A 10,886-nucleotide genomic window follows, 5' to 3' on the forward strand; every position below is an offset into this window, starting at 1 on the left:
TGAAACCCTGGTCGTTGGATATTTGGCCTTTCTCTCTTCACAACTGGGCAGAAAAGTGCTAACCGGATGGAGAGGAACAGGCAGCACTAGTGTGTCCTCAGTGTGCAGAGCAGGTGTACACAGGCTGGTTGGCCTGTGAGCAACTTCCCTGGACCAGATAGCTGCAGAGGTGGCTGTGCCCATGGTGGGAACTTCAGGGTGGTGCCCCAAGGGGGCTGGTCAACAGGTAGAAAGAGGATTAAGTTAAATGTCAGCTGTAGATGCACTAAGAGCTGAGGTATGGGATCCCCTTTGCCTAAATCCATTGCCAGAAATACTGTTCATATGCTGCTGGTTCCCAAATAACTCACTAATTGGAGTTAGATTTGGTTTATTAGTCCATCTTTCCATCAGGCCTTAGCTGCCTAGGCCTTAGCATGTCCTCTACCCTTTTCTGGAATTTTTCTCCGTATTTTTTGCTGGCCTTTTTACTACTAGTACCTGAGTAGTTGGCCTCGACATCAACTCTTCCAAGAAGTCTTCTTGACACTTGCCCAAGTCTCACTCCTGTGTGTTCCCATAGCACCCTGTGCTAACTTGCATCACACCATTTTACAGTGGTTTGCTTGATTGTCTTTCCAACTAGACTGCATTCCTGGAGGAAAGGGTCATGTCTTCTTGTATATCACTAAGTATATAATAGGTGCACAAAAAACATTTGTTGAATGAATGAAAGATGATCTAGTAGCTTCCTGTGGGAGAGTTAGTTTTCAAACCCAGCTCTTTTGACTTGAAACCCATTATGTGTGGCTTCTGAGAGTAGGATTCAATGTATGTATAGATGTAGGAAAAAAAAAAAAAAATAGTAAGGTTGACTTTTACTCAAAAACCTGCCAGGATCCAGGAAGATTTCTTTAATTGGTTTTTATTGGTACTCCCAGATTGTTCCTTAATAGGATCAAGAGAGAGAATGTCAGGCTAAGTTTGGTAACATAGACTTGACATTGACAAATCTCCTGTGTAGCTCAGAATAATGGCTTGCACAATAGAAATGCTGACGGCTTACTATAATTAGGAGTGTGTTTCTGAGAACGAAAGGTAGATTCTTGTTTTTTTTCATAATTTGCTTATGTTAAAATATGTACCATGTCTTTCCAGAAATTGGGATTGATTGAGTTAACGTTGTTCAAGTATTATGTTCCCTGTTAACTAATTTCAAAATCATGGCTATGCTGCTGTTGCTTCGTTGACACCCAGGCCAACTTTAATATAAATAAATGTGGCCAGTTAATCACTTATTCTCCTTTCCTGTCAGCTGTTGGAGTCTGGGTTTTTTTTATCTGAATGATTTTATTGTTGTTAGAGAAACTGCTAAGATTCATAGAATAATATCTCAGTGAGCTCTAAATTGAGCAAAATAAAAATTGGTTGGGTGCTTTCTTATATAACTGGAAGTGTTTACGATTACAGGAACAGGGGTGGGGCTTTTTCTAACTTATCCCTGGAGAAAATACTTTTCTCCTCAGCTGTCTAGCCATTTATAGTGAGGCTATTGAACTGTAGATTTCTTACTGAGAACAGTATGGTGGTCCTCAGAAAATTTATCCAGAGGCAATGATGGCGAAAATTACTTCCAGAGTGAGTTATTATAAATGATCAGGTGGTTGGGGAACAAATCTGATGTAGGTTTATAGTAGTTGAAAAAGCAAGAATATATTATTTTTTAAGCAGTGGAGATTTTTAAAGTGGAAGAACAACAGAATAAGAGTCCAGAAACCTGTGTCTAGACTCAGTTCTGGGTCTTATCTTTGTGTTCTGCAAAGTGGTTAAATACCACCTCTGCAACTGCCTTCTGAGGGCAGTTGTGAGCCTTGATTAAATGGCATCGGTGGGAAAGGACAGACAGGGGCCCAGTAGACATGGTCTTCTTCTCTTTGTTGCTAACTTGTTCATATTCATATACTGTTTGTAAAATATATTTTTTCCTTGCCTTTTACAGGCTGATCCCAAAGAGTTAATCAAGATGGTCACCAGACATGTGACTCGATATGGACATGAAGCCTGGCCTGAGGACCTTGTTTCACTGACCAAGCAGTTACACTACTACAATGAACGTCTCCTGGACTTCACTCAGGCGCAGGTCCTTCAGGGCCTTCGGAAGGGTGTGGATGTGCAGCGGTTTACTGCAGATGACCAGTATAAAAGAGAAACTATCCTTGGTCTGGCAGAGTAAGGGATGCCTTTGTCTCATATGGGGATGGATTTAAAATGCAGAAGAGTTGAATTATCAGGACTATAAATCATAGTCCTTTGAAGGTTTATATTATGGTTGATATGAACAGAGCTTTCCCCAACGTCTTCAGTTATATGAGGGTTGTATGTGTCCTACTCAAACAGATCAGTAGATATAGACATTTTGAGCTATTTAAAAAAGAAAAAGTTTCCCATGATTTTTAAATCATTATTTTAAGAGAATTATTTTTTTAAAGTTTTTTCTTTAAAGTTATTATTTTTTAAAAAAATGTTTCCCATTATTTTGATAGCCCAATGCCAAGTCTGTGATTGTGTTAGAGGTAATAGGGTACGGTTGGGGTGAAGCTTATGACGGAAATTTAAAAAGAAGATTGCCTTTTATTCCTGGCTGGAAATCTCACTTTTCAAAGTACATGGCAGCTTAATTTCTTCAGTATGTTAAAAATTAGGTACAGTTGACTTAATACCAAAGGGAGACCCAGTGTTGTTCCTTGAACCTTTATCTGTCCTGGGTTTCCAGAGAAAGAGAAACCAACCAGCTCTGGTAGTCTCTCCTGTCAGAGGCAATTAGCAGCTTCCATTTTTTCCTTTTGTCCCTACCCCTTTCAAGAGAGGAGCAGCCTATGTGTGAGGTGGCAGTATAGCTCATGGCCCAGTGGAAAGAGCTTCTTTCTATGCATGGAATCCCCTTTGGTTTTAATACTGGTGTCCACTTTTTGTTTTAATAGTTCAGCTCAAATGAGAAGTATTACAGGTCAGGAGGTGGGAAAGTGTATTTACCCACAGTGGTTATTAAGTAGAAATGTTTGCTTTTAACACCACAGTGTGTTGAATGCTTACCGTGGATAAGGTACTGCATAAGGTGCTCTGCAAACTTTATGTTATAAACATCTTTCAATCCTCAAATATGACTCTGTGAGATAAAATGTTGTTATCCCCATTTTCTAGCTGAGGAGAATGATGCTGAGAATATTAAGTAGCTGGCCCAGGTTTACATAGTGAGTAAGGACAACAGTTATGATTTTAACCTGGGTCTGTCACACCTTCACCATAGCAGCAAGGCCTTCTCCTGCAGCCTGCTGCATTCCCAAGTAAGCAGTGGCATGTGGCTCAGTCTGGGCTTCCGCTTCTAAAACCAAGGTTAAATCATGCCTACATTTGGTGGCTATTCCTCTCCAGACAAATTACTTTCAAATCATAATATAGTCTCGATTATGATATGGTATATGTTATTTTTCATCATTATCATTTAAATTTTTGAGAAAGTGACAAAATAGCCTCAGTACCCTGTGATAATTTTATATTAGCCTGGGCTTATTTCCTACTAGAAGGCAATCCAAATTCTTTAGAATGAGGCAGGGCATAGAGAGATCAAATGAAAGATGGTGGGAACAACTGATAGTTGGTTTTGATTAAGAAGAGAAACATGGATTATTTTTCTCTTCACCTCTGTCCTGGAGCTTTATAATTTCATACAGTCATTTAATGGCCAATTTGAAAGTGACTTAAGAAATTGTTTAGTCCAACTTCCTTACTTTTTGGAAGAGGTAACTGAGAACCAGAGCATTTTAAAAGTGGCTCAAGGTCACAACCAAGTATTGAGCCTAGGTTTCCTAATTCCAAGTCCAGTGTGCTTTTCCTTTAGGCATTTTGTAATCCCTGTTGTCATGTTCATGGTTTCTTGGAAGAGGGTTATTATGCAGAAGAAAAATTTATAAAGTAAGGCATGCCTTATATCATCAATTACATTTTGCTAGAGTTTTTGTTCTTTTTTTTTTTTTTTTTAAGTATCCAGCTAGCATATGCTATTTGAAGTGTGTCCTAGAGGAATACAAATATATGCTTTTGATAAATATATGATAGAATCTTCTCTGCAATCTGTTACTTAGAAAAATATACAGCAGTCTTTGGACGGCTTGTTTAAAATGTCTCAAAATTTCCATGGGTTTGATGCTTTGGCAGTTCTAATATAGAGGTGGGATTTCAGTGTCCTTCCTACAAGAATCCTTGAAGGATCTTCCTCCTGTTTTGCAGCTGTACCATCACTTGCACATGTGTGACCATTTATTTCCTCATTGTATATCCATTTTAATGGCAGTCGTTTTCTGTAAGTGCACTATGTCTGTCCTTTACTGTCTGTGTGTTTTAGATAATATATTCTCAGGGCTCAGGCAGGGTAGCTTTGAAGAGGGTATAACATAGTTTGGTTCCTTTCCATCTTTATCAAGCAGTCAAAATGTTAGTACTTATTGAGCATGTTATCCATGCCAGGCAGTGTGCCAAACTCCCGTAATAGAAAGGACAAGTTAGTAATGGTCCCCATTCTCAATGAATTCTCATTCTGTCATGTGTAGATAGTCAATAAATACTGTCTAATTGGCAGTGACCTAATCCAAGGGTTGACAAACTTAATCCAGCCATCGGCCTCTTTTTTATATAGCCCATGAGCAAAGAATGTTTTTTATATTTTTAAAGGTTTGTGGAAAAACAACAGCAGCAAAAAAATAAAAAGAAGACTATGCCACAGAAATTATATGGCAATGAAGGCTGAAATATGGGCCCTTTACAGAAATTGTTTGCCATCCACTGGCTAATCAAACTTATAACTGCCATGGTTTCCTTAGCTAGAGTAAATATAGTCTCAGTAATGTTACTTAATACTAACAGATTTTATTTCTGCTTCTGTGGTTTTGCCCACGCTATTCTTCCAACTGAGAGTTCTGTCCTACATTTCTTTACTTATGGGAAAGAAAGTTCCTACAAAAGTCTTTCCAAAATGGCCTTCATGTGGGTGCTCTGGGCCGTTTTCATGGAATTCTTTATATGCCTTAAACGATCAAGTCTGTTGATGCCATTCCCTGGTTTAAACCTTCTGCTGACTCTCCATTTCCTGTAGCGCACGCCTGCAGGCTGAGGACCCTGTACTTTCCTAGTTGTACTGCTTTCTGCCTCACCTTATCCCTTTACCACCTCTGCTTAGTTAATGCTTGTTTATCCTTCAGCCTTCACCTCAAATCGGTTACTTTCTCATCTCTTTTCTCACAGTACTTTGTAGTGTTCTCTTTTAGCAGCACCACCACTGTATTTAATTACTGGTTCACCTCTCACATCTTCTACTAAGCTGTGAGTTCCTTAAGAAATATCTTATTTGTTGTTATATCCTAAGCAGCTAGCACAATACCTGGCACAGGGTAGAAAACATAAAAATTTGTTAAGTATGTAACTGTACTTTCTCAAATATCTACCCATAAGGCAGGGATGCATTGTTTTTTTGTCTGTAGGTTCTAGAGTCTACACCAGACTTTTTTCAACCTCAGTGCTGTGGACATTTTGACTGGATAATTCTTTGTTGTGAGAGGGCTGTCATGGCACTGTAGGATGGTCAGCAGCGTCCCTGGTCTCGGCGCACTAGATACCAGTAGCACTCTTCCCTTCCCCCCACTTGTGTCAATCAAAATATTTCCAGACATTGTCAAATATCCCCTGGGGGGCAAACTTGCCCACATTTGAGAACCACTGATTTAGGTAAGTCCTTTGTAAACTGCAATGCACCACAGTGAAAAAGGACCATTAAGATTCTTTGGAAGTATTTTTCCTGAACTACTATGAAATGTCTTATTAACATACACCCTTCTCAGCTGGACAGAAATCCTAATGAGCATTTTCATGGCTGATTAAGGTAATGTGTTTCTCTTCTCTCCCTTCTCTGTGCCTGATGGACATTCCTGAAGAACCCTGGAGGAAAATGTCTACAGCATTGCTCTTTCTCTGGCACAACGGTACAGTGTCTCCCGTTGGGAAGTTTTTATGACCCATTTGGAATTCCTGTTTACTGACAGTGGGTAAGCATACAATCCATATGTAAGCTTATTTACATGTCTTTTCAGAGTCTATTTTAGAAGAATCTTGAAGATGTAAAGTACAATTTGAATTTTCCTTTTTATCTATAAAGTAGATTAGCATCATAGTACGTTCTCTTTGCATACATCCTTAATTCATCAGTGTTCTAACAATAGCCTAATAGTTTTTGCTTTTCAGTAATAATAGCCTTGAGTTAGACACATCACTATTTATTCATGTATTCACTGAAAGGCTTTAAATGAGAACCTATTGTGTGCAAGCCCAGTCTTAGACACTGGCATTCCAATGGTGAGCAAAAGCAGGCACCCTGTCTCGGAGCTCATACTCTGCAGTGGGAGATAGTTGATAATTGAATAATGACATAAGCACAGAACTATGACAAGTACCATGTAAAAGAGCCAATTAAGGGATTTGGGAGAGTTAGAGAAGGCTTTTCTGAGGAAATAATGCATGAACCGGGACCTAAATATTGAGTTAGAATTAACTGCATTCCAAGGAGAAGGAAACCGTTTTCTAGAGAGACAAACAGTAAGTGCAAAAGCCCTTTGATTAGGTAAATGATGAGTCTGAGGGCCTGATGGGTGGACATTGTTGTGGCTGAGTCCCAGAGAGTCGGGGAGCTCTGCATGAGATGAGACTGGGAAGAGGCATTAGGAGCCAGGTCGGGCAGCAAGACCATGGAGGCATTTTGATAAGCTCACTTTGGATACTGTGTTGAGGAGAGAGTTTAAGGAAGCCAGTGAAGACATATATAGACCACTAAGGGAGCTATTATAGTAACAGACTGCATGACAGGTGACCATAGCTTGGAATAGGGTTTTGAAAGTACAGAAGGACAGGCAAGAATGGATTTCAGAGATATGTAACAGGTGAAACAGATAGAACTTGATGTATTGATTAATAAGGATAAACTAAATATGACGTGAGTGAAAGGGAGGTGTCAAGACTCATCCCCAGAATTTTACTTGGTCCACCTTGTTGGATGGTGGCATCATTCAGTGAGATAAGGAACCCTAGATAAGGTCAAAGTATTTTGAGGGGCGGGTGAAGAAAAGGCAATGGAATGGGCAAGTTATATATATTGAAACACCCAAGAGGAAAGGTCAGTTTGGCAGTTGGATCTTATAGATCGGGTACTGAAAAGAGAAGATGGAGCTGGAAATACTAAACTGGGAGTCACACACGTAGATGATAAATAAGCTATGTTGTGGATGTACTTTGGAAAAGAATATAGAATGTGGAAAGGAGAAAGACTTAAGACAGATCTTGAGGGCCTTCCATTTTTAGTGGTAAAGGAAGAGCTGCTAGCAACAGGGACAAAAGGAGAGTAGCAGGAGAAGCAGCAGGAAAGACAGAGGAATCTTATCTTATGGAAGCTATGGGAAGAAACTGTTTAAAGAAGAGGTGGAGTATTGAGTGGGGTCAAATCCTGCTGAATACTCAAGAAATGATTATAATTTAGCTTTAATTTTTATTAATCACTTTGAAATTTTAATGTAGACATTTTTAAGTGTTTATCAGCTTGCTACATGGATGATAGTGTTATCTGTCATAAGTATTGCCCTGACTTCAGCATTCTTGAGGCACAGTAATGTGTTCAAATAAATGTTTCTTAAGATATGCATATTGGCATTTAAAAAATATCCTGGCATTTTATTAAATACCTTTTTTTCCCATTGGGTGTTGCATAAAAGGATTTCGTATCTGTACAAACAGGATGTTTCATTGGTCTCTGAATACATTATAAATTATCAGGCAATCGAGTAATGTGCAGGTCTGTTCCTGGCACATCATTATACCTGATAGCAGTGTGATTATGCAGATGCACAGCAATTACAAACGCAGGAAATCGTTACCTCCTGGCATCATTACTTGTGAGTGGCAATGCACTTAATATTGATTTATCAAGTGATGTCTGGTGCTCCCTGTTCTTTACTTTAAAGGTAGTAGTTTGCCTTACTATTTAATGAAACTTGGTAACATAGTTATTAGAAAACTGCCTTGTTAAGACAATAGAAATTGCCCACCACTTATTTGTTGATAATAAATCAGTGCTACTGGGAAGTTAACAGGTAGAGTCACAAGAGGAATAATGTCCTTTGCTTTACTGTTGTTGTACTGTTTTTTAAAATAATCATTTTTCTCCATGAAATCCATTTCCCTATAATTGTAATTCTTCCTCTTGGTTGATTTTGGAGGTATCACCTTAATCAGCACATTTATGGATAGGCACACACAGACAGGTTCGGGTGAGGCAGCATTATGTAATTGAGCACAAGCCTTCCAGTCGGGATAACTAGATGAAATCCTGTTTGTGTCACTCCTAGCTGTGTGTCCTTGAACAAGATAATTCACTTCTCTGAACTCATTTTCCTCAATTCCAAGTAATGAGTAATAAAAATTAAATGATTTAATTGTAAAATATTTAACCTGCAGTACCTAACACATGATCAGTGCTTAATTAATGCCGTTATTTCTAGAATTTCACCCTTGTCAGGAAGATAACTCTCCTAAATACCATAACTTGAGTTCTTGGTCTCTTTTTTCCCCTCTTGTTTTTTCTTCTTCCTGCTAGTTTTAAACAGCAGTGATGGCTGAGTGGTCATGAGTGCCCGGAGTCACTTCCAGCTAGCAGACACTGGCTCTCTCAGCCTCTTAGTTCTGCTGGGGCTTGAGGCTGATTTGTCACTCACTGCAGGCTTAGTTGCCATCTTCACATTAGGGCTGTTTTGGACATGGGTAGGCTTTACAGACAACAGTAACTACCAGTGTACATGTGGCCTAGGGGTGGGGGCATGGGTTTTGGAATCAGGTCTAGTTTCGAGATCCGAATCTATTGCCCATAGCCACCAACTCTGTAGTCTTGAACATGTTTCTTAATTCTCTTGAGTCACTGCTTTCTTAGTTACAGGGACCATTATCCTTACTTTGGAGGGTTGTGAAGATTAGAGAAAATCTGGAAAGTATATAACCTGGTGGCTCATTTAGTACTATTGCTATTATTTCTGTTATTGTTCTTGTCAATTGCTGATTCCATGAGTGTCTAAGTTTGGACACAGGATCATTTAAAAATGTCAGAGGATGAATATTTGTAAGTTATACATCTGACAAGGGATTAATATCCAGAATATACAAAGAACTCAAACAACTCAATAATGAAAAAACAATCAATTGATTTAAAAACGGGCAAAGGAACTGAATAGACATTTTTCGAAAGAAGACATACGAACAGCCAACAGGCATATGAAAAAACGCTCATCATCATTAGTCATCAGAAAAATGCAAATCAAAACCACATTGACTATCTCAAGATAGCCAGAAAAGAGGATCTTGAATGTTATAAACACAAAGAAATGATATTTAGGTGATAGATATGCAAACTATTCTGATTAGATCATTATACAATATATTCATGTAGTGAAACAACAAACTGTACCCCATAAGCATGTACAATGAAAAAAAAGAAAAAAGAAAATGTCAGAGGATGTATCTAGCTGATATAATAGTACTGTTTATTCATTAAATGTTATTATTTAGTCTCTATATTCTCAGAATAGTTTTAAGTACTGAATAAGGCAGACACATCCTTGCTCTCATGGAGCTTATATTCTAATAGGGAATTCACTCTCCGTCTACCCACTCCCCTCCCCAGAACACACTCAAAAACAGCCAAAAAGTTAAGTTTCAAGTTGTGATAAGTACCCTTAGTACGTGAAGATAAAAGAGCTCACTACTGAAGAAGAAGTGAAGAAAGGGCATTCTAGGCCAAGGGAACAGAGAGGCAGGAAGGTTCCTGGTGTTTTTGAGTAACTAAAGGAAGACGATTGTAGCTGGAGCATAGTGAGCAAAGAAGAACTATATAGGGGCCAGAACATACCTTTTGACCGTCAGACTTGGCAACATTTCCCATCTTTTCCCTTTTTATTTAAACAGCAGATCTGAGAGGCGAACATCCTAGACTTTGATTTCACTATTATCTACTTTTAGTCACTCAGGTAATTACCCAAGTGACTTTTCTTGGGAGGCAGAGATCATGTTGGTTAATTTAGTATTGTCTCTTTCAGACACATGGCTAGGATCCCTGGTCATAGGGATTCTGAATGTGTTGTGCTATTTTTCACAGTCAATTTCATATTCCCTAGTGGGATTCTTCTGGTTTCAGACACAAGGATGGGTAAGAGCAAGATATATCTGTGGGGAGATAAAAAAAAACTATAATACATCTACCTTTTTCTGATTGAAACAGAAAGTACACAGAATTTATGCCTGACAGTTGCTATTGTTTGCATAGTCAGGTTTGTGTGCAGTTTGCCACATTGTAAAGAATTCTCAATTCTGGACTTCTGTTCCATCCTCTCCTGCCTTAAAGAAGACTGGCTTGCTGAGGAATGAGAGTGTTTGGTGTATGGAGAGGGGAAGACATAATCCCATATTAGTCTTCTAGGATTTAAGGTAGCTTAGGCTATTAAAAGTATGTTATAACATTGAAAATTAAAATAAATAAAAACACAGGACCAGGAAAAATACCTATTAGAGAAGGAATGTTGAATGTAGATATTCCGGCCATAGATCTTACACAGTTGAGCCGTAAATTCGGTTTTGATCTTTCTTTTGGCCTAAGGGCAAAAGAAAACTTGATCAGAACTGTGACCTTCGGGCCGGCCCGGTGGCGCACTGCTACAGTGCGCCGCTTGGGAGCGCGGTGGCGCTCCCGCCGAGGGCTCGGGCCCCACATACAAACCCGGTCCCGCTCCCCGGCTGACCCCCGCGCCGCTGCCACACCCACGGGTGGG

At 39.2% G+C, this 10,886-nt stretch overlaps 1 protein-coding gene across 1 annotated transcript in view; it reads left to right on the top strand.

The window, feature by feature from the left end:
- LOC103594718 (neuroblastoma-amplified sequence) overlaps positions 1-10,886 on the top strand; it is a 301,995-nt gene that overhangs the window by 187,745 nt on the left and 103,364 nt on the right. Inside the window, exons 32-33 of the mRNA XM_008577970.1 lie at positions 1,979-2,208; positions 5,964-6,074. Coding sequence (XP_008576192.1) covers positions 1,979-2,208; positions 5,964-6,074 — 341 coding nt within the window. The remainder of the gene's footprint in view (positions 1-1,978; positions 2,209-5,963; positions 6,075-10,886) is intronic.

The sequence above is a fragment of the Galeopterus variegatus genome, unplaced genomic scaffold, assembly GCF_000696425.1.
Source record: "Galeopterus variegatus unplaced genomic scaffold, G_variegatus-3.0.2 Scaffold1612, whole genome shotgun sequence".
NCBI lineage: Eukaryota > Metazoa > Chordata > Mammalia > Dermoptera > Cynocephalidae > Galeopterus > Galeopterus variegatus.